This window comes from Zeus faber, assembly GCF_960531495.2.
Source record: "Zeus faber genome assembly, chromosome: 16".
Taxonomy (NCBI): Eukaryota; Metazoa; Chordata; class Actinopteri; order Zeiformes; family Zeidae; genus Zeus; species Zeus faber.
This window is the reverse complement of record NC_137202.1, coordinates 24,038,009-24,061,243: the sequence shown is the minus strand read 5'-3', so window position 1 is coordinate 24,061,243 and position 23,235 is coordinate 24,038,009. Positions and strand designations below refer to the sequence as shown.

General features: G+C 44.9%; 1 protein-coding gene across 1 annotated transcript in view; it reads left to right on the top strand.

Annotated features, from left to right (window-relative positions):
* Positions 1–21,305, top strand: part of LOC307242113 (VPS10 domain-containing receptor SorCS3-like) — a gene marked incomplete at both ends in the record, with an annotated part of 47,804 nt that extends 26,499 nt beyond the window's left edge. The window contains 20 exons of the mRNA XM_080016447.1: positions 1,013–1,102; positions 1,289–1,468; positions 3,500–3,640; positions 4,588–4,690; positions 5,141–5,217; positions 5,823–5,914; positions 9,356–9,463; positions 9,727–9,844; positions 9,973–10,106; positions 10,653–10,766; positions 11,283–11,454; positions 12,282–12,468; positions 13,478–13,611; positions 14,081–14,204; positions 14,623–14,735; positions 18,062–18,196; positions 18,406–18,505; positions 19,701–19,806; positions 19,891–20,051; positions 21,241–21,305. Coding sequence (XP_079872573.1) covers positions 1,013–1,102; positions 1,289–1,468; positions 3,500–3,640; positions 4,588–4,690; positions 5,141–5,217; positions 5,823–5,914; positions 9,356–9,463; positions 9,727–9,844; positions 9,973–10,106; positions 10,653–10,766; positions 11,283–11,454; positions 12,282–12,468; positions 13,478–13,611; positions 14,081–14,204; positions 14,623–14,735; positions 18,062–18,196; positions 18,406–18,505; positions 19,701–19,806; positions 19,891–20,051; positions 21,241–21,305 — 2,454 coding nt within the window. The remainder of the gene's footprint in view (positions 1–1,012; positions 1,103–1,288; positions 1,469–3,499; positions 3,641–4,587; positions 4,691–5,140; positions 5,218–5,822; positions 5,915–9,355; positions 9,464–9,726; positions 9,845–9,972; positions 10,107–10,652; positions 10,767–11,282; positions 11,455–12,281; positions 12,469–13,477; positions 13,612–14,080; positions 14,205–14,622; positions 14,736–18,061; positions 18,197–18,405; positions 18,506–19,700; positions 19,807–19,890; positions 20,052–21,240) is intronic.
* Between the last annotated feature and the right edge of the window lie 1,930 nt (positions 21,306–23,235).

The window sequence follows — 23,235 nt, the reverse complement described above, 5'->3', positions numbered from 1 at the left end:
TCATGGCTCGGGGCAGCTGGATTTAACTTGACAAAGAGTAATGAGGTTATCGATTGGGCTACAACGGAATAAGCAGTCTTCAACACCTCCAAAGTCTCTTGGGAGAGGAGGAACGGCCAAGTGCAACATCCTCAAGAAATGTGGCTTGGGAAAATGCGACCCATTGATTTTCGATGGATTATTCCATTAGGGCCCTAATGTAGTGCGTTGGGGGCGGGGGACAAACACCATCTCTCTGGTTGATTAGAAAATAAGCAATCAAGCGGTGTGACGACGCCTGCAGGAGGACGAGTGCATGAAGATCTTTTTACAGACGATAAAGATAAGGACGACCGCCGCCGTCGTTGTCATCATCGTTGTTGTTGTCGTCGCCGTCTCAAAGCTGCAAGGCTTTTTGGGAATAATGAAGTCGTTTGGGTTTCTGGGAGGCGCATTCCTTCGCGTTCAATGACAGGCAAAACCCAAACGGGGCTTTCCTTTCACTTTCCCGGGGAATTTCCCGGAGGGATTCCTCAAGGTTGCTCGTCATTCTGCAGAAGATAAATTTATCATTTATAACGTGAATTATTATTCATATTATTATTATTATTTTTTTTCATTTTCCACAACGTCTTACTTCCTGCGCTAATTGTCTGTGGAGAAACGCACAGATCCTTACCCGGTGCTGCCAGATCGGGCCGTTTTCCGCCCAATTGGGTTACGTTTGATCACATTGGGCTGGAAGAAATTGCATTGGGCGAATAACAATTTGGGCTGTATATAGATATATGATATCTATATACAGTACTATATAGTTGTGTATTTTGGAGCTGGAGAAAATTTTGTGAGCTGAGCGGAGCAGTCTCAGTGGAAAGTCGTGGAAACGTCTCGAGGTCGAGTCCACCGATGTACCGTATGTCTCTGCACCCGAGGAAGTGGATGGGTGGAAAACACAATTGTCACCTTGTGTAGGTTTTTCGGTTTCACACGGGCGCAGCTTTTTTGACTTGTTTGACATTTTTTATTTTTCAAGGTGACGAAGTCGGGACGACCCAGTTATTATGTGTCCTATATGAGAGAATCATTCGAAAAGATGAAACTACCTAAATACTGTCTACCCAAGGTAAGCAACGGTATATCTATCGGTCTATCTATCTGTCTGTCTGTGTGTCTGTCTGTCTGTCTGCCTATCTCTGTTTTTTAGGTAATATCTGTTATACAAGGTTACCATAAAACCCAGTGTATTGGATTGTGTAACATACCCATTTCATCACTGTATCAACCTCTCGCTTTCTCACCCCGGTAACAGGACATGCACATCATCAGCACGGATGAAAAGCAGGTGTTTGCGGCGGTCCAGGAGTGGAATCAGAACAGCACGTACAGCCTCTACATCTCCGACTCCCCCGGGGTGTATTTCGCCCTCTCGCTGGAAAACCTGAGAACGAGCCGAGGCCCCACCGGGAACCTCCTGGTGGACTTCTATAAGGTGGCGTGGATGTCGTGGAGATGAACTTCCATGTTCCGCCCTTCCGGGAACGCTAAGCGGGTGCTTGCGGGGAGCTCCTCTCGGGCTCCTCTCACATGCGCGACTGAACTGTCCTTACGATTGCACAGTTTGAATTTTATCTTTCTCATTTAAGTTATTTATTTTAACATTGTTACGTTATTATTTCTGAGCAATGAACACCGGTAATAAGATCAGAAAAAGAGACAGTTCAGCGATCCACCTCCCTGCACGTCCCCATGCGGAGCGGGGACGCGCGGGGGGGCGGATACATTTTCGTGACCCGCCCCCTCGTGCCTCCCCGTACAGTGATCCGCAGACCTGCCAACCTGCACGCATTTTGTGTACCAAACAAGCAATTCTTGGTCAAAATACGCAGGTACGAGATGCCAGCTGAAATGATGCAAAAAGAAAACATGATATATTTATATATCCTATATATATATAATTGTAATTTAATTATGCGAAACAATCCATCAATACAGAACAGTACAGTACATTGTTTGGGTATTTAACCAACATCCCTGGGATTGGACCAGATGCTACGACCTGTGGTTCTGTAACCCCTCCCCTCCCTCTCCTCTAACGCACTCAGCATCCACTCATGCGCGGCGCACCGAGCGGCACTTTGTTATCCACCGAGGCGTAGCGCTGCACGGCTGAGGCAAAATGGGAAGTGGGGGAGTAATAGTCAAGCACAAAGACGTGACTGCAATTTACATATAAAACGTGAGACGCACCGATCCGCTGGTGACCGGAATCGGCCGGTCACGGCCGCTGACCGGCCGATCAGCGTCGGATATCTTTTCCGATTCTGCGCCGGTCAAATTCACACTGTGCTCATGCGCTCGTAAAAATCCTCCGATGCTCAAACCTGATACCAACGTAATGTAACGTAGTTGCGAGGCTGACGCTCAAAAGAGAGAGCGAGAGAAAGAAAATGTCGGCTGTTTGGTGGGTACTTCAAGATAAACGAAGAAGATCCGATCAATGACTTATCTGTCGCTGCCGCTACAGCGGAGCGTCTGCTCTGGTTGTTCGTGGTGCACAAGCTCCGCTCCTGATGAAAGGTTCCACTCGTTTTTGAGACTCGGTTCTTGACGAGTCACTCAGTCAAAACAGTCGTTCTATTTGATTCAGTTGGTTTAATGCCCGGTGAGCGAAGGAGGACTTCCAGTGAACGGGAGTGAGGAGAGGCGGCCTTTTATTATTATTAAAATAATAAAAGGCAGATAAAAAAATAAATTGGCGATGATTGCCATTTATTCTGGAATGATACCATAGAACCGTATAACATAATAGAAAGGTATATTTGCGCTCAAAAGTGATAGAGACTGGCCAGTTTGTACTGAAACTTGGTGACGGTCACAAATTCTATTCTACTGGAACTCGGTAAGCATGTCTTATTTTGTTGCAATAAAATACAGTTTAATGTTCTATTATGGTTCCATAGTGAATAATGAACAATTTTTGTAGCTGTGGTCCGTACGTGCAGCTGTCCTGATCAGGTCACGTGATGTGTTTGCCATTGACGTACAGCACATGTGCCCAATGAGACCAAATTATAAGAAAATGTGATTTCTCCGATCACGGATATGAACTCAAAATGATCGGTCGACAATGTAAACGATATTTGATATGTCAATGTCAATGTTTTATTATTAACGTACAATTGAAATGCATGATCAATTGAACAATTGTGTCTTCGATTGTTGGCAAACATATTTGGTAACTTCAAGAGATGATGCATATCAGTGGTACATCCTAATGATAGGAATTTGTATACTGTATATATTTAGCCGTAGTATCTCGCAATACGATGTGATTAGCGTCGTTACGAGGCGGCTACGGTGTGAATAACTGATGGAGTCATTAAGGTGCAGTAACTCCAACGCCACGGAGACTCCCCGTCACACTACGGTGGTCCTCAAAATATTTTCCCAGGGTGGGCAGGTCTGGATCCGCCCCCCGTTTGCTTGTATGTTAGTTGCTGGTTTTCTGTTTCCCCTCCAGGTCGAAGGGATAAACGGAATGTATCTCGCCAACAAGATCGTGGATCGCCACGTGAAAACCTTCATTACGTACAACAAGGGTCAGACCTGGGCCCTCCTGCCGGCGCCCGACACCGATGCGGCAGGGAACCGCTGCGTCCTGGTGAGGCCGCCTCCCCGCTTGTTCGCATAGGAGCCTTTTGGGTAAAGCTCAAAACCAACCGTTTGCAGCCCCAATCCGCTCCGTTTCGGGAGCGCTTCTGGTCGCTCGCCCCCCTTTTTTGCCCCTCTCTTCTTTTTTCCCAACGCAGGAATTCAACTTTTCCGTCGCCTCTTAAATGGCCAAAGGAATGCTCGATGAGATCCACCTCATTTGAATGCCTGCGCCTTAGTGTGCCGCGCTGAGCGTTGGCACGTTTTGTTTCGGGGGTTCTGACCTCCATTAACCCGAGTAAATTCAATTTACTCCCTCACTGTCGGCGCCTGCCTAATGAATGCTAGATTACACTGAATTACAGCAAGGGGCCCACGGTCTTGTTATGTGCAAGATGAGAAGGTTTGATATTGACTTGATCTAATCCAGCCGCCGACTTCTTCGGAAACTGTTCGTACGAAAAGGGATAAAAGTTGCATGTTTGATTTTTTATTAAATTTTTTGTGATAAGAAGTTTATTTTTCTCTTCCATGTCAACGTGCAAAATGTGCATTACCGACCCGGCTTCAGACGCGCCTTCAACCTTAGTTGTTTGAACGCACGTATTGATGTTTTTATTCAAGCGCGTCTCAGAGATAAGGCAACATGATTTGAATCAAATTTGCCAGTTTTATCAGTGCATCTTGGGGAATTTTAATTACATGTCTTGTTTGCTTTGGAGTTAGACAATTTGAATGCCCTCCTTGTCCTCCCAGCCACTTTCATTTTGGAGAGATGCGGCCAGGGGAGGAAGGCATCTTTGTTTAACAAACGCTCTCTGAAATTGGCGGCACTTTTCTCTCAAAGGGAAAAACAGTGGAGTTTGAAGGCGAAGCCAATTATGGTTCCATCAGTTAAGATTTGTGCTGATTCACATTTGGGTTTGTTCTTGATGAGAGTTCATCTTTTGTCGCCAGCCATTTTGCTCGCTGCATCTGCATTTGGAGATGTCAGAGAACCCCTACACGTCCGGCCGCATTTCCAGCAAAGACTCGGTACCTGGGATCATCGTGGCTACAGGTAATATCGCTCGAAGCATCGGTCAAAGTTATGGGAGTTAACGCCCCGGCAGAAAGGAAATGGTAGAATTTGCATTTTACAATTTTTTTAAAAATATTATTATTATTATTATTATTATTATTATTATTATTTACTTTTTATTTTTTTACAGCCGAGGTGTTGACAACATGAAGCACAAATTGAATCATGGAATGCTGTCTTTTTTGATGAATACCTATACAATATTAACCTCACGTTCTTGCCTCTGAATCTAATATTCGGGATGCCATCATTATATTATTATGAAGCTACAAAGCTGTCCTCCGGTGGGGGGGCATTCTTCAACTTCACAAAACAAATATGCAAAAGTTTTGGTCGACGATGCTTGTGTATGCACGGCGGTATCTCTCTTCAGTCATAGGCCGGTCTTTTGCAATGCAAATGTATAATTCGTCTTTTCGTTGAACCTAGGAAATATCGGACCCGAACTCTCCTCCTCCAACCTTGGGATGTTTATAACATCTGACGCGGGGAATAGCTGGAGACAGGTAGTATGGGCCCCCTCTGTGCATTAATATGCATTCATTTATCATTATTATCATCACTTTTTGAAGTGTGTTGAGACCCCCGTGGGTGATACTGTAATGCGCTTTAAATTAATTTGACTTCATGTAGTATAACTGTTATCTGGTAGTTCTACTCTCTACTTAAGTTCACTGCATACACAGTAATACTACATTTTCATACAATTGCAGAGTGAGAAATGGAGGTATGTCATTTCACCAATCTGATCCGAATGGTCTTTAAACGGAGTGGAGTTGAAACTAACCACTAACTTTCTTTCCCTCGTTAAATGAGAGAATTTGTTTGGGAGTCAAATCAAATGAGTTTATTACTTCATTGTGTTTGTCTGTGTTACAGCCACAGACGGGGCAAAAAAATAAAAATCCATGAGTAATTTTGTCATCAAACAAATTCCATTTCCCTCCTTGCCGCCTCTACTCGTACTCAAGTAGATCATCCCTGCAGTAGCAGTACACTTTGGCACTTTGAGTGCCCTCTTTGCCTCCAATTATTATTAATATTCAATATCTAACCTTAGATGTCGATACTAATAATGGGGTCAATGTGTTTGCTGTGTTGCTTTATTTAGATTTTTAAGGAGGAGCACAACATTTGGTTTCTCGACAACGGGGGAGCGTTGCTGGCGGTTTTGCACGCGCCTGAACCGATACGGTACCTCTGGTAGGTGGCAACTAGGAAGAACGTCTTATCTTAACAGGTGGACAGCAGGGCAGTCCGACTTCTACGGCGTGAGCTGTTTTTTTAATTTTTATTTTTACTGTAAATATGTTGAGGCCCGTTTGGCTTAAGTTCTCTCCTTGTCACACCGTCTCCTCCGTAAAGTGGCCCTGACAGCTCAGCACACTGCAACTTAAGAAAACAGATGTAAATAGACCAAACACAAGCAAATTACGAAACACAAATGCATTAACAGGAAACACAACCACATTAACAGGAAACACAACCGCATTAACAGGAAACACAAACAAATTAATAGGAAACACAAAGGCATTAACAGGAAACACAACCGCATTAACAGGAAACACAAACAAATTAATAAGAAACACCAAGGCATTAACAGGAAACACAACTGCATTAACAGGAAACACAAACGCATTAACAGGAAACACAAAGGCATTAACAGGAAACACCAGCGCATTAACAGGAAACACAAACACATTCACAGAAAACACAAACGCATTAACAGGAAACACAACCGCATTAACGGAAAACGCAATCGCATAAACAGGAAACACAACTGCATTAACAGGAAACACAAACGTATTAACAGAAAAGCCAAAGCATTAACAGGAAACACAATTGCATTAACAGGAAACACAACCGCATTAACAGGAAACACAACTGCATTAACAGGAAACACAACTGTATTAACAGGAAACACAAAGGCATTAACAGAAAAGCCAAAGCATTAACAGGAAACACAAATGCAGGAACAGGAAACACAACTCATTAACAGAAAACACAAAGGCATTAACAGAAAACACGAATGCATTTAACAGGAAACAAAAAACGCATTAACAGAACACATAAAAGCATTAACAGAAAACACAAACGCATGAACAGAAAACACAAACACATTAACAGAAAACACGAATGTATTAATAAGTAACGCAATCACATTAACAGGAAGCACAAACGTATTAACAGAAAAGCCAAAGCATTAACAGGAAACACAATTGCATTAACAGGAAACACAACTGCATTAACAGAAAATGCAAATGCATTAACAGAAAACACAAACTCATTAATGGAAAACACAACCGCATTAACAGGAAACACAACTGTATTAACAGGAAACACAAACGCATTAACAGAAAAGCCAAAGCATTAACAGGAAACACAAATGCAGGAACAGGAAACACAACTGCATTAACAGACAACACAAAGGCATTAACAGAAAACACAAATGCATTTAACAGGAACCACAAACGCATTGACAGAAAACATAAAAGCATTAACAGAAAACACAAACGCATGAACAGAAAACACAAACACATTAACAGAAAACACGAATGTATTAATAAGAAACGCAATCACATTAACAGGAAGCACAAACGTATTAACAGAAAAGCCAAAGCATTAACAGGAAACACAATTGCATTAACAGGAAACACAACTGCATTAACAGAAAATGCAAATGCATTAACAGAAAACACAAACTCATTAATGGAAAACACAACCGCATTAACAGGAAACACAACTGTATTAACAGGAAACACAAACGCATTAACAGAAAAGCCAAAGCATTAACAGGAAACACAAATGCAGGAACAGGAAACACAACTGCATTAACAGACAACACAAAGGCATTAACAGAAAACACAAATGCATTTAACAGGAAACACAAACGCATTAACAGAAAACATAAAAGCATTAACAGAAAATACAAACACATTAACAGAAAACACGAATGTATTAATAAAAAACGCAATCACATTAACAGGAAACACAACTGCATTAACAGGAAACACAATTGCATTAACAGGAAACATAACTGCATTAACAGAAAATGCAAATGCATTAACAGAAAACACAAACTCATTAACGGAAAACACAACCGCATTAACAGGAAACACAACTGTATTAACAGGAAACACAAACGCATTAACAGAAAAGCCAAAGCATTAACAGGAAACACAAATGCAGAAACAGGAAACACAACTGCACTAACAGAAAACACAAAGGCATTAACAGAAAACACAAATGCATTTAACAGGAAACACAAACGCATTAACAGAACACATAAAAGCATTAACAGAAAACACAAATGCATTATCAGAAAACACAAACACATTAACAGAAAACACAAATGTATTAATAAGAATCACAACTGCATTAACAGGAAACTCAAACGCATTAACAGAAAACACAAAGGCATTAACAGGAAACACCAGCGCATTAACAGAAAACACAAACACATTGACAGAAAACGCAAACGCATTAATAGAAAACACAACCGCATTAAAGGGAAACAAAAATGCATTAACAGAAAACAGAACCACAAAGCCACATTACGGAAGTGAGCTACACCAGATGCACTGATTTATCTGCAGTTAAATATATTAAACTAAATTATTTTGTGTCTGTAATTACATATGGTATATATAATGATATAATCACTTATATATATTATATACAAGTGTGGCAGTTTTTCCTGCCACAGGCGGCACGGAGACAGACTAGGGCGTAGCAGACACACAAGTAAATTGTAGAGTGGGGAGAAGTGGAAGAGGCCCAGGAGCAGATGAACACGTGTCACGACGAGGACTTCCCTTCTGTGTGTGTCTGTGGGGGAGGTTACCTGTTACCTGTACCTCGTTATACAAATCAGTGAGCAACAGGTACGCAGCCACACTGATCCTGGGCCCCCAATTATCTAGACCCAGGACAGGTGTGGCTGCTCCAACCACACCATCCCCACCACACCACAATAAGAATTTATACAAGTAACAACCTGGAGCCGCAACTATCACGGACCAATCGCGTCGGAACACCGTGTCCAAATCCTCTACCTGCTTCCTCCATGCAATTAATAAACAGGAAAATCAACCTTTATACCAGTCCACGTTTTTATGTCGGCCGTGAGTGCGATGTTCCGGAGAAAACAGCTTTTACCGCCTCCGTGAGAGTGGGGTGGGGTCTGCGAACATTCAGAATCTTTTTGGTGAACAAACTGAACTGGATCACTTCCTGAAACGATCTGTTCATCGCTCAGTTCAGTTGAGCTCTCGCTCAGTTGCGAGCGAACGTGATTCCCCGAATCAGTGATTAGTTCGCCCCCTTTTCACCCAAAAGATTTGAATTGTTCGCGAACAATGCAATTGGATAAAATCGTACAGTTTAATGTTGTATATAAAAATTCAGAACATTTTTATCGCAAAGAATTTACACCCTTTTTTCAGTTACCTTGCAACTTTGCCAATCCCAAAAAGCCAATATATTAGAAAGAGCCAATAAATATAGAAATATCGGTCACCACCAGATAGATAGACAGACGGACGGACAGACGGACAGACACTCGACAGACGGAGACAGACAGACAGACAGACAGACAGACGAATAGATCGACCTCATCTTCCTTTCTGATTACATTGCGTGCAGGATCAGTATAGACGAAGGTAAGAAGTGGAACCGCCACAGCTTCTCCCTCGCGCCCCTGTTTGTGGATGGAGTCTTAATGGAGCCGGAAGCAGAGAATCACATTATCACGTAAGTGACAAAAAAATAAAATACAAAAAAAGAAAGCGTAGCCTCCTAGGAATAGAATAAATATGGAGGTCGGGTTTTTCTTTATTTATATTATTCTTTATTTGTCTCCGGACTCCATATGAAAGCCCTCGCATCGGGAGGCTTACGTCGCACACGGGTTCACCAGCCCCGCCGCCGCACAGTCATCCCCCCCTGGTAACGCACTGTGCCCCGCCCGGATGAATCCTCATGAATCTTCCGTCGGGTGTAAATCTTTTCGGCAGTTTCTTCGGACACTTCAGCCACCGGTCGGAGTGGCAGCTGATCAAGATCGACTACAAGGACATCTTCACCAGGAGGTGCATGGACGGAGACTACCAGACCTGGCACCTGCACAACAAGGTGAAGGGCGGAGCGAGCGCAACGGAGGGTTCACTCGTTTACCAGCGGCGACTGATTCTCTCTCTCTCTCTCTCTCTCTCTCTCTCTCTCTCTCTCCCTCACCGCCCTTCCTTCCTCTCTCCCCTCAGGGGGAGCCCTGCGTGATGGGCGAGAAGCAGATCTATATGAAGCGCAGGCCGGGCAACCGCTGCATGCTGACCCAGGACTACTCCCGGATCTACTCCTCGGAGCCCTGCCTCTGCAGAGCCTACGACTTCGAATGGTAACTGCGCCGCGTGTCCCCCGCGCCCCCGCGCCCGGTGGGGGGGTGGTAACCTTACGTACCTACGTTGTTTCTTTCCTGATACGCTTACGTCGTTTGCAATCCGGGAAAAGCATTTTGTTCGGTCATTTGTCGCGATGGGTCGTGCGCAGACGTCTGTGCTCTCGCTATTTGTGGAGGTATGAGTCTGAAAAAGGCCCAGAGTCCGGGTGTTTACCGGATAGCTGACATGCCCCCCGTTTGGTGGAGCTAATTAGTCGTTTCCATAATTGTGAATGTGAGTAACAAAGTCGGTGTTCGGTTTGCTCATTTGCATAATGTTAAATGACTTATTAGAATCCCATTAATCATTAATGAATTGCAAAATGAATTTTAAATGTTCCTTACCCGCCGCGTCTGAAATTCCGTTTGATCCCGCATGTCTGACAATCATGTCGCTGGTCGCAGTCTGAAAATATGTCACGGAAGCTTTTTCCCCGACCGCAGAAGTTTGTAGCCAGGAGTAAGTTGAGTAGTTGGTGTTTTGCGATGTCTTGTGTTTGGCAGTGATTATGGGTACGAGCGGCAACCTGACAGCAAGTGCTCCCCTGCTTTTTGGTTTAATTCAATGATAGCTACACAAAGCTGCAGCACCAGCCAAAGCTTTCTGAACAGCACAGGGTAAGTGGCTCCATATCTATCTATCTGTCTGTCTGTCTGTATGTCTGTCTGTCTGTCTGTCTGTCTGTCTGTCTGTCTGTCTGTCTGTCTGTCTATCTATCTATCTATCTATCTATCTATCTATCTATCTATCTATCTGTCTGTCTGTCTGTCTGTCTGTCTGTCTGTCTGTCTGTCTCTCTATCTGTCCATCCATCCATCCATCTATCAATCTTTAAGGATATATCAGAATATACTGTATATAAAAAGTCAGGATTAACAATCAAATTTCTGTAATTAATTTCCAATTAATATCACATTAAATTTAATATTTCAGTCTCATAAAATTCAGTACACCCACAATACACTGTAAACTACCAAAATTCATTCAGCACTGTCAGGAATCCTTCATTCCAAGAACCCATGTTGAATAAAGACGGGTTGAGGGTCAAAAGTAGAAAAAAAACTGAAAACTCTGTTGGGACTATCATGGATTTTTTTTGGCTCTGCGGCAGACTGACAGTACGTGTTTCTCAGGTATCGGAAGGTTTTGTCCAATAACTGCAAAGAAGCGGGAAAGAACGTGTTTTCCCCCCGGAGACAGGCCTGTCGTCTCAGGCCTCCCCAGGGCCTCCGCCTGTCTACCAGCCAGGGAGAGCTCACGGCCGCCGTGGGAACCAATGTCACTTTCCTTGTCTTTCTGGATGATGTGAGTCATTGTCTACCATCCACACCTCCAGTTTTAGCAGCATGAGTACCTATAATAATATTGAACTGCTGTTAATATTCATATAATAGTGATAATAAGTATTATTATCCTTATTGTTAATAATTATAATGATAATAATAGGAATGATGTACTATTACTACTACTACGACTACTGCTAATAATAATAATAATAAAAATAACAACAACAATAATAATAATAATAATAATAATAAAAATGATAATAATAACAATGACAATAATAATAATAATAATAATAACTACACAACCACTACTATTACATTGACTACAATGACACTACTTCTACCAATAATAACAGCAGAAGTACTAATGGTGGTAGCATTATCTGTAGTAGTAAAAATAGTGTGTTAGTTTCCCTCCGCCAATCAAGAAGGTCAGTACCGATTCCGTCCCTTTGTGTCCAGTGCCAAGGTAGTGACGGTCTGCATGCTAACTGTGTTAGCTCAATGCAAGGCCACAGTTGGCGTCAACAAGCCTAGCGCCAGTGAAATGTGGGAAATACACCTTCCAGCATCTCAAAAGATGAGTTTGTAAAGCAGCACATCTAAAAAATCTTAAAAAAAAAAACCCCAAAAAAACTGTAGTTGTTCTGTCCTGGTTTCTACCTTTGTACAGGCTCCTCTCCCCCGCCATATGTATTGTTCTCCAGCGTCGCTCTGGCGTCCCTTAACGCCGCCGGAGGGATGGCGTCCCGGGCACTTCGGGGGACCGGGCCGCGCCCTGTCTGAGAGCGTGCGTCCTGACCTAAGCCATGTTGACAGGTGCCATGTCTTACCTTCGGTCAACAGGGAGACTCACTCAGGACCAATATCCATCTAGACTTCGGGGACGGCATCAAGATCACGTACTCTAATCTGAGCAGGACCAACGATGGAATCAAGCATGTCTACAGAACCACCGGGATTTACCGAGTGACAGCTTACGCCGAAAACAGCCGGGGATCTGACAGCAGCTCGATGTTTTTACACATCACCAGTACGTGGATGAGAAATGTCCTTATTTATTCTCGCTGAAGGGCGTGTGGCTGGAAGCTGTTTTTACTTCGCGGACCATCGCGCTTGATGGTTAAACATGAGCGCAATTACTATGATCCTGGGGCGGGGGGAGGGGAGGGAGAAATCGCTCAAAGGTCTCATAAACAGAGGAAATGGAATCTGACATCAATATCTGCTTACGCTGACCTCACGGGAATTTGCACCGACCTCAGGAGAATTTTTGGCGTCGAATCACTGTGCGTGTGCGTCTTGGTTTTTTTTTTTTCTTCTTTCTTTTTTCTTTTCGATCACGCAATCTTTGCCGCGTCTGACAACATGACAACAGGTGTGACATCATCAGGTCCGTGCCGCGCCCTGTAGTGCGGAGCGCGGTGCAACAAGCTCGGGTCAAGATGCGACGATAGCGGAGGCCGCTATGCGCGAATATCAATTGGATTCTTTTGTGTTATTCTATTATGGGATGCTGCGCGATGGTTCGAAGTCGCGGCGAAGATGAAATCGTAGCGCGCTGCGCCCCCCCCTCCGCCGGCCGGGCGTCTGTTCCACGAGTGGTCGTGAAAACGTGAGAATCCGACACAATTTGGCCGGGGCGTGAGGTCGGTATCGGGAGTCGTTTTATCGATACGACGCCGACATCAGCGCGAATCGAGTCCCATTTCTCCTCGTAGGGAGCGACAGCCGCCATTTTGAGCGGCAACTGGTCTTCGATCGCATTTGTGATGCTGTTTTACATATTGTCTGGTGAGGCCGAGGAAGTTCTCTCAGGCAGTGTGTTTGTCTTCCCCGTCATTATTAAAGTGTATGTCCCTGTGTGTGTGTGTGTGTGTGTGTGTGTGTGTGTGTGTGTGTGTGTGTGTGTGTGTGTGTGTGTGTGCGCGTGTGTGTGTGTGGGCGTGCATGTGTGTGCGTGTGTGTGTGTGTGTGTGCATGTGTGTGTGTGTGTGCACTACTGTTTGTCGGTCCATCTATGTGTGCTTCCCTGGCCGCAGGTCCTCTGGAGCGCGTCTACCTCTCCGCTCCCATGGTAGCCGTCAGGGGGAAGGAGGCTAATCTCACGGCCGTGGCGTGGCCCGACCGCTCCAGAACGCTGACCTTCTTCTGGTGGTTCCAAAACAGCTCCGAGGTGAAGACGCTCTCCCCGTCCGCCTCTGCTCCTCCGCCTCCTCTTCCTCTTCCTCTCCCTCCTCTTCCTCGCGTTCCTCTCGGAGTTGGATCCCGCGTGGGCTATTTCATTTTTATTTATTTTTTCTTCTTCTTCTTTTTTTTTTTTTTTACCCCTCTCCATCTGTCCACGGAGATAGACGAGAGCGAGAGAGAGAGGGAGGGAGAGAGAGAGAGAATGTTGCCTTTGATGATTTCGCACCGTGTCACGTACGAGGTGTTTGCGATTCCGTCTGAGAGCGCCGTGGCTGGGCACGGCAGGGGGTCCCAGGCCGACGACTCCCACTTATTCCCCATGTTGATTGTACACGCCGGCGCGGCGCATCATTATGCAAAACGTCCAGGGGTGTACGCCGAACTGATTTTGATGTTTTTTTCGTCCCCCCCCCCGATATAAATTGTGTGTTTTGTGTGTATTCGTGCTTGTGCAGCCCGTTATCACGCTGGAAGGGAGCGTCCCTCACACGTTTCTGACGGGCGGAACAAACAAGGTGACGGTGCAGGTCGCTTCTGGGAGCGGCGTCGTCCAGGATTCCAAAGTCATCACCGTTACCGGTGAGTGAGGCGGAAGGGGGGGTCGGGGGGGTGGGGGGTCGGAAAAAGCCTTTTAATTGGTACCGATGGATGTTGCATGAATATGTAAGCCGCTACCCAGGACCGCGGATCCGAAGCGCCGTGTGCCTAGGTCCTCGGCGCAAACGCTGCCATGTTAATGTCAAATGCGAGCTTATCTAATAAACCAAATGTCACGCTTTTGCGAGCATGATATGTTGAAGAGCAATTAAGTTTGACTCTTCTGATGTGAAGCTAAGTGGTGGTGGGGGGATGGGGGGGTCGGAGGGAAGAAGGAAGAGGGGAAAAAAACAAAAAACTAAAAAAAAAAACTACCCGCGGTATTCATCCGAAATCAAACGGTGCACAAAAAAAGGCATTTGGATTCTGAGAGGCGCGGTCCCTGGTCTCCCCTCTACAGAGTTCTTCAAGTCGCTGGTGCTGACATTCTCTCCGGCCCTCGACCAGCACAACCCCGACATCCCAGAGTGGAGGGAGGACGTGGGCCGCGTGCTGCGGACGGCGCTGTCGCAGGTACGGGCCGGCGCCGCCCACCCACTCTGGGGGCGGCGGGACGCTCCCCGGTCCCATTGCTTTTTGATACCGTAAGGGTCAGCAATTTTTTTATCCATATAGCGGAAAAACCCAACGGCAGAAAATGCGGCGTCATGCCACTGGACGGCGGGATTCAAATCCACTCCTTTCTAAAGGTATCGCAGAGTTATGACACCATGCATGCTGTTAAGTGTACAAAAAGTAAACTGAAAGTATTAAAAGTAAAAGTATTTGTTATATCCACTGCCCTGATACACTCTAACAGAGTCTGTAATACAGCGTGGTACTACCGTGCCATATCTGCAGATGATGCTGATTCATATCCTTATCATGATTAATGATGGTGTCATAGTCATTCAAGGATATGGACCAAATGAATAATAATATATAATAATAATACAGTTGATGAAAAATCCTAAATCAGCATTTTTAGAGGTCCACTCCCTGATTTAGTTATTGTGATATGTATAAATATAAATCTTGATTTAGACGAGAATAAAAAATAAATATATTTGCTTTGAAAACGAAGTGGAGCAAAGGTCCAAAGTCTCCAAAAGCGAATATATTTAAATAAGCACGGATACTTTAAAAATGTACTCATGTGTAGTAACAGAGTACTTTTACTTTGTAAAATGGGAGAATACATGGATAACATTATGGAAGCGCTAATTTCTCCCAACATTTTCTTCTTTCGTCAAATGAAGGAAGAAGAATTACAAAGCTCCTCCCGCACGCTGGAGTTTCAATCTAACGATTAGCGGTTCCCAGGTGGGGATGTGTTTGTCAGATTTACTCAGCCTTTGTGCTCCGTTTTTGAAGCATTTTCCGCCTTCAAACACGGGGGTTATTTATCTCACTGGCATCCCGCTTTGGAAACCCAGTTTTGGTCGCGATCTAAACTGCGCCTTGTGTGTTGTTGTTGCGAGGAACATTTTCCTTCCGTATTTTCCATGTTCCGCTTTTTTTCTTTTTTTCACGCCCTGAGAGTCGGTTCACAAGTGTATTTTATGCAAAATCTGATTGTTCTCCCTCTTCCTTTTTCCCCCTCCAGGAATGTTTTGCTGTCATGTTACGTCACGAATCAATAATAATTATTTGCCCATATTATGTGTCTTCTGAGCGTAACTGGATTTATCTTTCCCGAGCCGGCGTCGCGTCGCGCGCATTCCACCTTTTAACGCCTTTTTAAGATCTTATTTAAAGGCACATTACGCCCAAAAGGTGTTCCGTCCCTGGAACGCGGGCTCGTACGCCCGCCGCGTGGTTAGCGTCCGCTTTGATCAATCGACCACTAATTCCACGCAGATCGCCTTTTAGTGCGCGTTTGTCAGGTGAAGTCATCCCTGGGTAGATAAAGTGTGTCTTGTGTAGTTTGGCTTTAACCGTCAAGTGATTAAGAAAGCGACTTGGTTCCCGGCTTCACGACGTGCTTTTATTTTGTGGGGGACACCGAATAATTTGATGGACCCGGGAGGTAATAACGTGCAATAACAATAAACATAACAATAAATCAAACGCCCCCGTCCCTTCCTGAGGACGTCTTGTTTTCACATTAGAGGTCACATCTAACAGAATGCCGTTTTATTGCCGTTTCAAGAAAAAAAAAAAAAAAAAACGCGATAAGGGACAAATTTACCGAGGATGGGTGGCCCTGATGAAACTCCCGCATGAGAAATATAAACGTTGGGAAGTGGCAATTTTCCCCAATTCCGCGTTCCATTTCCGAAACACAAAAACAAAGCAGTGCACGGTGATGACAGTGTCAACTCCAGGTAATACGACTGGAGGGGTTTCCAGGTGCGGCTGCGCAGCTGAATGAACCTGGATGAATGAAGTTGAAACCTTTGGAGTTTGAGCTCAAACTGATGCAGTTAGATGGAAACAACAATGTGAAATTAGTGGGTTTTTTTATGGCTGTGTCGATCCATTCTGCACGCGCGATAACCCAATAATTTTCCTCAAGCATTATTCTTTGGGGGTACTATACACTTTTAATCCACTACATTTCAAACAGAACATCTCGTTTTTTACCCAACTACTTTTGTGTGTAAGAGGTATTACAATCCGTTTGTAAAATGGGCTGAACCATTCATTTTGAATGGAATCTATCGATGTAAAAGATTAATGTCGGAATTTTTAAATTATTTTATTCATATATTAACATTTTTTATATACATTTTATATTTTTCTTATAGTCTATGAAAATACTTACTTACACTTAACATTATTACATAGAACTCAAAAGATTTCAGATTTTTCAGAGATAGATTTCAAGATTCAAGAGGTTTATTTGTCGCATACATGTATACTTTCATTATCACACTTTTTTTATAATGAAATTTCTCATGAAGAATGTGGCCGTTATTTCATAGTACTAAAATGATTATAATTATAATTAGCGGTCCAGCCCGCAGATTTATATTATTATTATTATTCTCCTTGGCATTTTACAGGCTAAAAATGTCAGGCCCATGACAACCAATGGACCCACAGACCCGGTTGAGGTCTCGTTAGAACCAGGATGTCTCATTCAGTTGTTACAAACTGTGTGTGTGTGTGTGTGTGTGTGTGTGTGTGCGTGCGTGCGCGCGTGCGTGCGTGCGTGCGTGTGCACCACTGTTTGTTGGTCCATGCTCGTGGGGTCCGTGTCCGTGCCGTTATTTTGCAGCATTACAGCGGGTCGTAACACACAAACTGTAGGAGTCGAAAAACGGTCCAAAACATATTCCGTGTTTGTGACCTCACAAATGCAGTTGGCTCGCAGCTCCAGAGCAACGGCTGTGAATCATGTCATGTTTTATTTTAGTTCCAAAAATTTGAAAAAGTTGAGGAAATCTCTCTGAGGGCCATGCGGGCGCTCAATCCGTTTGAATGGAACCCTGTTGTTGGGAACTTCCACAAGGACACCTCACAGTGAGACAGGACTCTGTGGACTACACGTAGCAGACAGACACCTTCTCATTTTTGGGATAAAGTCATAACACGCAACAAGTGGATCTGCATTCCATGGGAACTCGAAAATTTCGAAATTGGTGTCAATTTGGACCCCGTGTTTTGCTGCCTGCAGCCATATGTATTTGTTTATTTATTTTATAGTCTTTAATATGATTACGATTATTGTTATTATTATTATCATTTCAATTTCCCTGCCTTGAAATTGTTCTGGTAAGTCGGGGAAAAAAAGAAGGTGAAAACAAAAAATAAATAGAAACGCACGGCAGGCTTTGTCCCGCTCGCCGGCTGCGGTGGCAGCATAACGTCACATCGGCAGGGGGAAAAAAAACCTCTGCTCGGCGTCCATGCAGGTTTCCGGAACGCCGGAGCGGCAGCTCCAGGTGGCCCTGTACCCCGGCCTCCCCACCGCGGCTGAGGTCTTCATCCTGCCCGACCTGCACACGCACTTCCAGCACAGCAAGAAGAGTTTTGACGCCCTGGAGAGGGTAGGAGCCACGCGCTCATTACAACCGCGGTTCATTTTGGTTAATTACACGAGCATTTGGTTAATGACGTTAATTATTCATATATGTAAATGTGTTTATCCAACAAACAGTCCAATGCAAATATCACGGAAGAATTGAACAGACTGATGATTATGATTGATTGTGTGCGCGCCCGCGCGTGTTTCTTTTTTGTTCTTCACCAAAAACAGATATCAGATGCGTTGGTGAACGTCTTGAACCAAGGCCTGATCCAGTTTGAGCTGAAAGCCGACATTCGCATCGTCGCCCACGCGACTCAGCAAACGCTCGGTGAGTGTCGGCCGCGCCCCCAAAACCGCGACGATTTTTCATTTTTTCCCCCCCCGGACACTGTGACGAACGCCGACGGACGTCGCATTCAACCGAACGGTTTGAATATCCCTGGATCTGCCTCCGCTGCGTCGCCGGGGAGGCGCACGGTACACACCTTGCGAGATAACGGGCGTCTTGGATATCGGATAATCAATGGGCAGATCGACGAGCGCGGCGTTTGATATGCAGCGGGGGAGACGGGGGGTGGGGGCTGGCAGCGGCGGCGGTATTAGCATATCGCGAAAACGTGTCGATCCGCCCGGCGCCGCGCTACCCTTTTCATCCGGCGACTGATCCGTCTTCATTTGTGTCGGCGCTCAAAGGTCTGGGCGCCTTTAAAAAGGATCCACAAAGGTCACACCCTTCACGGGCTTCTCCTTCAAGGGCGGAGGGACGGGCGCTGAGGTGCAGTTCCTGGAATAACGCGCCTCAGCACTTATGAAACTACGACTAAGCATGAGCCAGCGCCTGTCTAACCCCCAGGGAGGGCCGGGCGACGGGTCCTAAACGATCCCTTTCCCGCGGCGATGGAGATTAGTTCAAAGCGTCGCCTGGGACGAGGAATTCATTGTAGCAGTACTGTAATGACAATAAGAATCGAGTAATAACATAGTAATAATTTAGACGTTCTCATTCATTGTAACCCATGCAAGTTATTATTGGATACCTATTTATTCATCCCATACAGTATAAGGCGCTATATACATTTTAGTTATTATTATTATTATTTTTATTATTATAATTATTATTATTATTATTATATCCATCTGCTAGTTTACACCCACAGCCAGACAGCTTACTTTAACTTATCGTAACTTAACTTATCCTGTGTGTAGAATCGTTTTTTGAATTTTTGTACATTTGCTTGATGTTGTTTTTTTATTTGTCTATTCGGCTTCATTTTGATTCTTTTTTTTTTGGGGGGGGGGGGTTCAAATTCTAAGCTTCTTTTCACTTTTACGCCCGTCGCCTGGGTGGCGACAAAGTCCTCGCGTATTTCGGAGAGTGCACTTGTCGGAGTTCGACGCATCTGGGATCTGACTCCGATGAGTCGCTGCTGTCGAGTGACGGTTTTGGAAACGCTCGAGTGCTTTCTCCGCCGGACGCCTCCGTTAAACACGCCTTTGCCGCCCTGTGCCCCCCCCCTCCCCAGCGCCGCTCGTGGACTCCAACTCCTTCCACAGCGGCTCGGCCATGCTCATGCTGCTCTGCGTGGTGTTTGTGGGCCTGGCGGCGTTTTTCATCTACAAGTTTAAAAGGTACCGATTCGTTCCTTTCTTTCCATCACTCCCCCCCACTCCCAAAATGACCGTTATAACGAACGATGCTCTCTTTGTGGTCAGGAAAATCCCCTGGGTGCACGCGCAGGCGCAGGACAGCCACGAGAAGGAGCCCGAGGTGATCAGCACCGTGGGCCAGAACGACAGCAAGTCCAAGGTCCAGATCAGCAGGTTCCCCTCCCAGAACGACCTGGTGGACAAAGAGCTGGAGGCCAGAAGCAGAGGTAAGTGGCCTGGCCCCGCACGCCCACCGCCTGGCCCCGCACGCCGGAGGGACCCGCGGGCGGATGAACCCTCATGAAATAAATGGCAACCGGTGAAATCATTCCGTGAAGCCGTAGCCACGGGCTCGCGTCTTTCGTCTCCATTTGTCCCGGGGTCGTTTGGCGGGTTAGCGGCGGGTGGCGACCGTTCTTTTCCGCGCCCCGGCGAACGGCGCCGGCGCCCGCCCCCGGTGACTGATCACCAGAGCGAGCGATGGCCGTCAGCGCGCGCCGCGCCTGCCAAGCTCCGCTCGTTATCACGTCCGCGCTCGGCGGAGAAACAGCAAATGAAATCCGCGCCCGGCGGCTGAAGCGAGTGGTATCCGGGCGGCGCTCTCTGCTTCAGTGACAACAAATAGGCGCTGGGTTGCCGGGCGGACTCCTCCAAGTCACGGTCGGCGTCCACGGCCGCGTCGCCCCGCGGGGGAAGCCGCCTTTTGTCCCCGCGGGACCGGTGGATTGTGTTCGACGGAAGAAAAAACAAAAGCAGCACCGCAGCCCCCTGACGGGGTGGAGCCGGGGGGCGGGGGCTTTTTCCTGGCACTCAGCACTTTGCCCCGTTCTTCATTCCTCAGCTCCACCCCCCTCCACCCCCTTCCCTTCAGACCTTGCTGATCCGAATCAAATTAACTCCATTTGGGCTCGCCTTTCGAAACTGTTTATTCACAAAGGGCAGAGCAGCACGGGACGTTTGATTTAAGATCGGGTCGGGGGTGGGGGTGGTGGGTGGGGGTGGGTTCGGCGGGGAAGGGGGGGGGAGATTAAATCTAAAGCCAAATGGCTGCTAACAGTTCATTACCACTGCGGCTCGCTGTGGCGGTGTAGTCAATGTCTGGCACCAGTACAAATGGTGTCAAAGCCAAATTTACTGCACTGCGTATGAATCAATATTAAAATAGTTTTAATGATAAACGACGTCTCGGCCTCGGCTAAATCATCGCGTACGTAGGAAGCGCGCCCGAAACAATGAGCGACTGTTTTCTTCGCGGGGGGATACGCGTACGCTCATGCTTTTTTTTTTTTCTCCCTGCAAATGATGACTTGTGAGTATGATATCCAAGCAGCTGTTTCCCCCCTTTTTTTCCCCTTTCTTTCTTTCCTTTCTTTCTTTTTTTTGAGTCCGTTCCGTTGTGTGTTTGCATATCTCCAGGAGGAGTTGGAAGACATGTGGAGAGAGTGATTACGAGGGAGTTTCCAAACTGTACTAATGTGTAAGGCACGCTGCGGCGGAGAGTAAGTACAGGCTGCGTGCTGTCATTGTGTTGAAAATGTTTGCTTTGCCGGCATTGTTCGTTTAACGCCGGTAGCCGCCGTTCAAAGTCATGTATTGTAAACACACGGACACATATATCACGGATTTTACAGTATCGAGGGAGGAGAAAAAAAAAAAAAAAAAAAGTGTTGTACAGAGCCGGGCTTTTTCCCCAGATGTAAATATATAGATTGTGCAGGAATGTGTATCAATGCCCCGGGACGGGAGATGATGTGTGCGATGGAGGATTCTGTTGGATAGCAGAGCGATGGAAGACTGTCTTCAACATGACTGTAACTCAGAGGCCGTGAAACGGACGGATCCGTGTGGTTCGTGAAAACGATGGGTCGGCTGTTTTTCATCCCAGGCCTTATTAAAAATGTTGGTTCCCATAATTTATGACTGTTCACCGACGCTTTACTTTTAGGAAGGTACCGCTCTGCTGCAGCTTCTCACCGTGATCCCATGGGGAAACGGTTTCAAGCCTTTAAAAAAAAACTAAAAAAAAAACTGAAAAAACCTGAAAAAACCTTAAGAGCCTACTTTTCAAAAACGGGAAACTGGTGTTATTGTCACGGGTGTCTTTTCTAACGTGTTTTGAATAACATTAACGACACGTTTTATTACTTTTCGCGCCGGAGTGTGACGTCGGCTGGGACGAAGCGGCGCAGCGTCCTGATTTCAGTCTTAGTTTTGGTATTCCGTTGGTGCGGATGTGGCCAAAAAATAAAATCTGATTTGCGGGAAGTGCGAAAGCACAACAGGTATAAGTGATTGTTTGTTATGTTTTGAATGTTTTGGTTAGAACAAAACGGGAACAAACACTTTAATAAAGCCTGGGTTGAAAAACGGTTCTATTATTTGGATTAAATGAGAACCATGCACTGTAAATAGAGGAAGACGGAATGTAAAAATATTTTCAGTATCCTATTTCTTGTTCTATTGCAAGAGCTAGACAGGCGGACACTGCTTCTGTGATATTCAATTTCACCATACAATATGATATCAGCCCCTTTTTTTTTTTTTTTTTTTACTGTAGCACGCCTTTATTAATCTGTCCAAACCATAATAATCTTAGGGCACACAAGTATTTGTGATGATTTTAAAGTTTACTAAAGACGTTATATTATCCAACATTTTGTCTTTTGGTCTAATTGTGCAGTTGTGCATGATGTACCACATCGTTCAGTTTTTGTTAACAATGTGAAAATCTACTTGTTTTGGATCATATTTCTTACTGTGAACAATTTACTGTTTTCAAATTGTTTCAAATAAATGTATTTTTTTATGGAATGATCTTTTCCCCCCCGTTTTGCACGTACACATTATTTTGGTTTCATTTGCTCTCCTTTGCCCTTTGTGGCAAACCAATTGGAGCATGCAATACTGTTATCTTTGCTTGCAAAAGCCAAAACCCCTAATGAAGGTACATGGATGAATGGATTCCTTAATTACAGTCACATTGATTTTAAAAAGTCCCCTTCTCCCAAATTATCCCCATAATCAGGGTTTGTTATGTTGTATTAAACCCAGGACTTTTCTTCCCCCATGACCTCATTGTTAGGTCTAGGTCATTGTTATATCATTGCTATATAATTGTTAGGTCAAGGTCATTGTTATATCATTGCTATATCATTGTTAGGTCAAGGTCATTGTTATATCATTGTTCTATCATTGTTATGTCAAGGTCATTGTTTTATCATTGTTATATCATTGTTATGTCAAGGTCATTGTAATATCATTGTTATATCATTGTTAGGTCAAGGTCATTGTTAGATCATTGTTAGGTCTAGGTCATTTTTACATCATTGTTAGGTCAAGGTCATTGTTATATCATTGTTATATCATTGTTAGGTCTAGGTCAGTGTTATATCATTGTTATATCATTGTTAC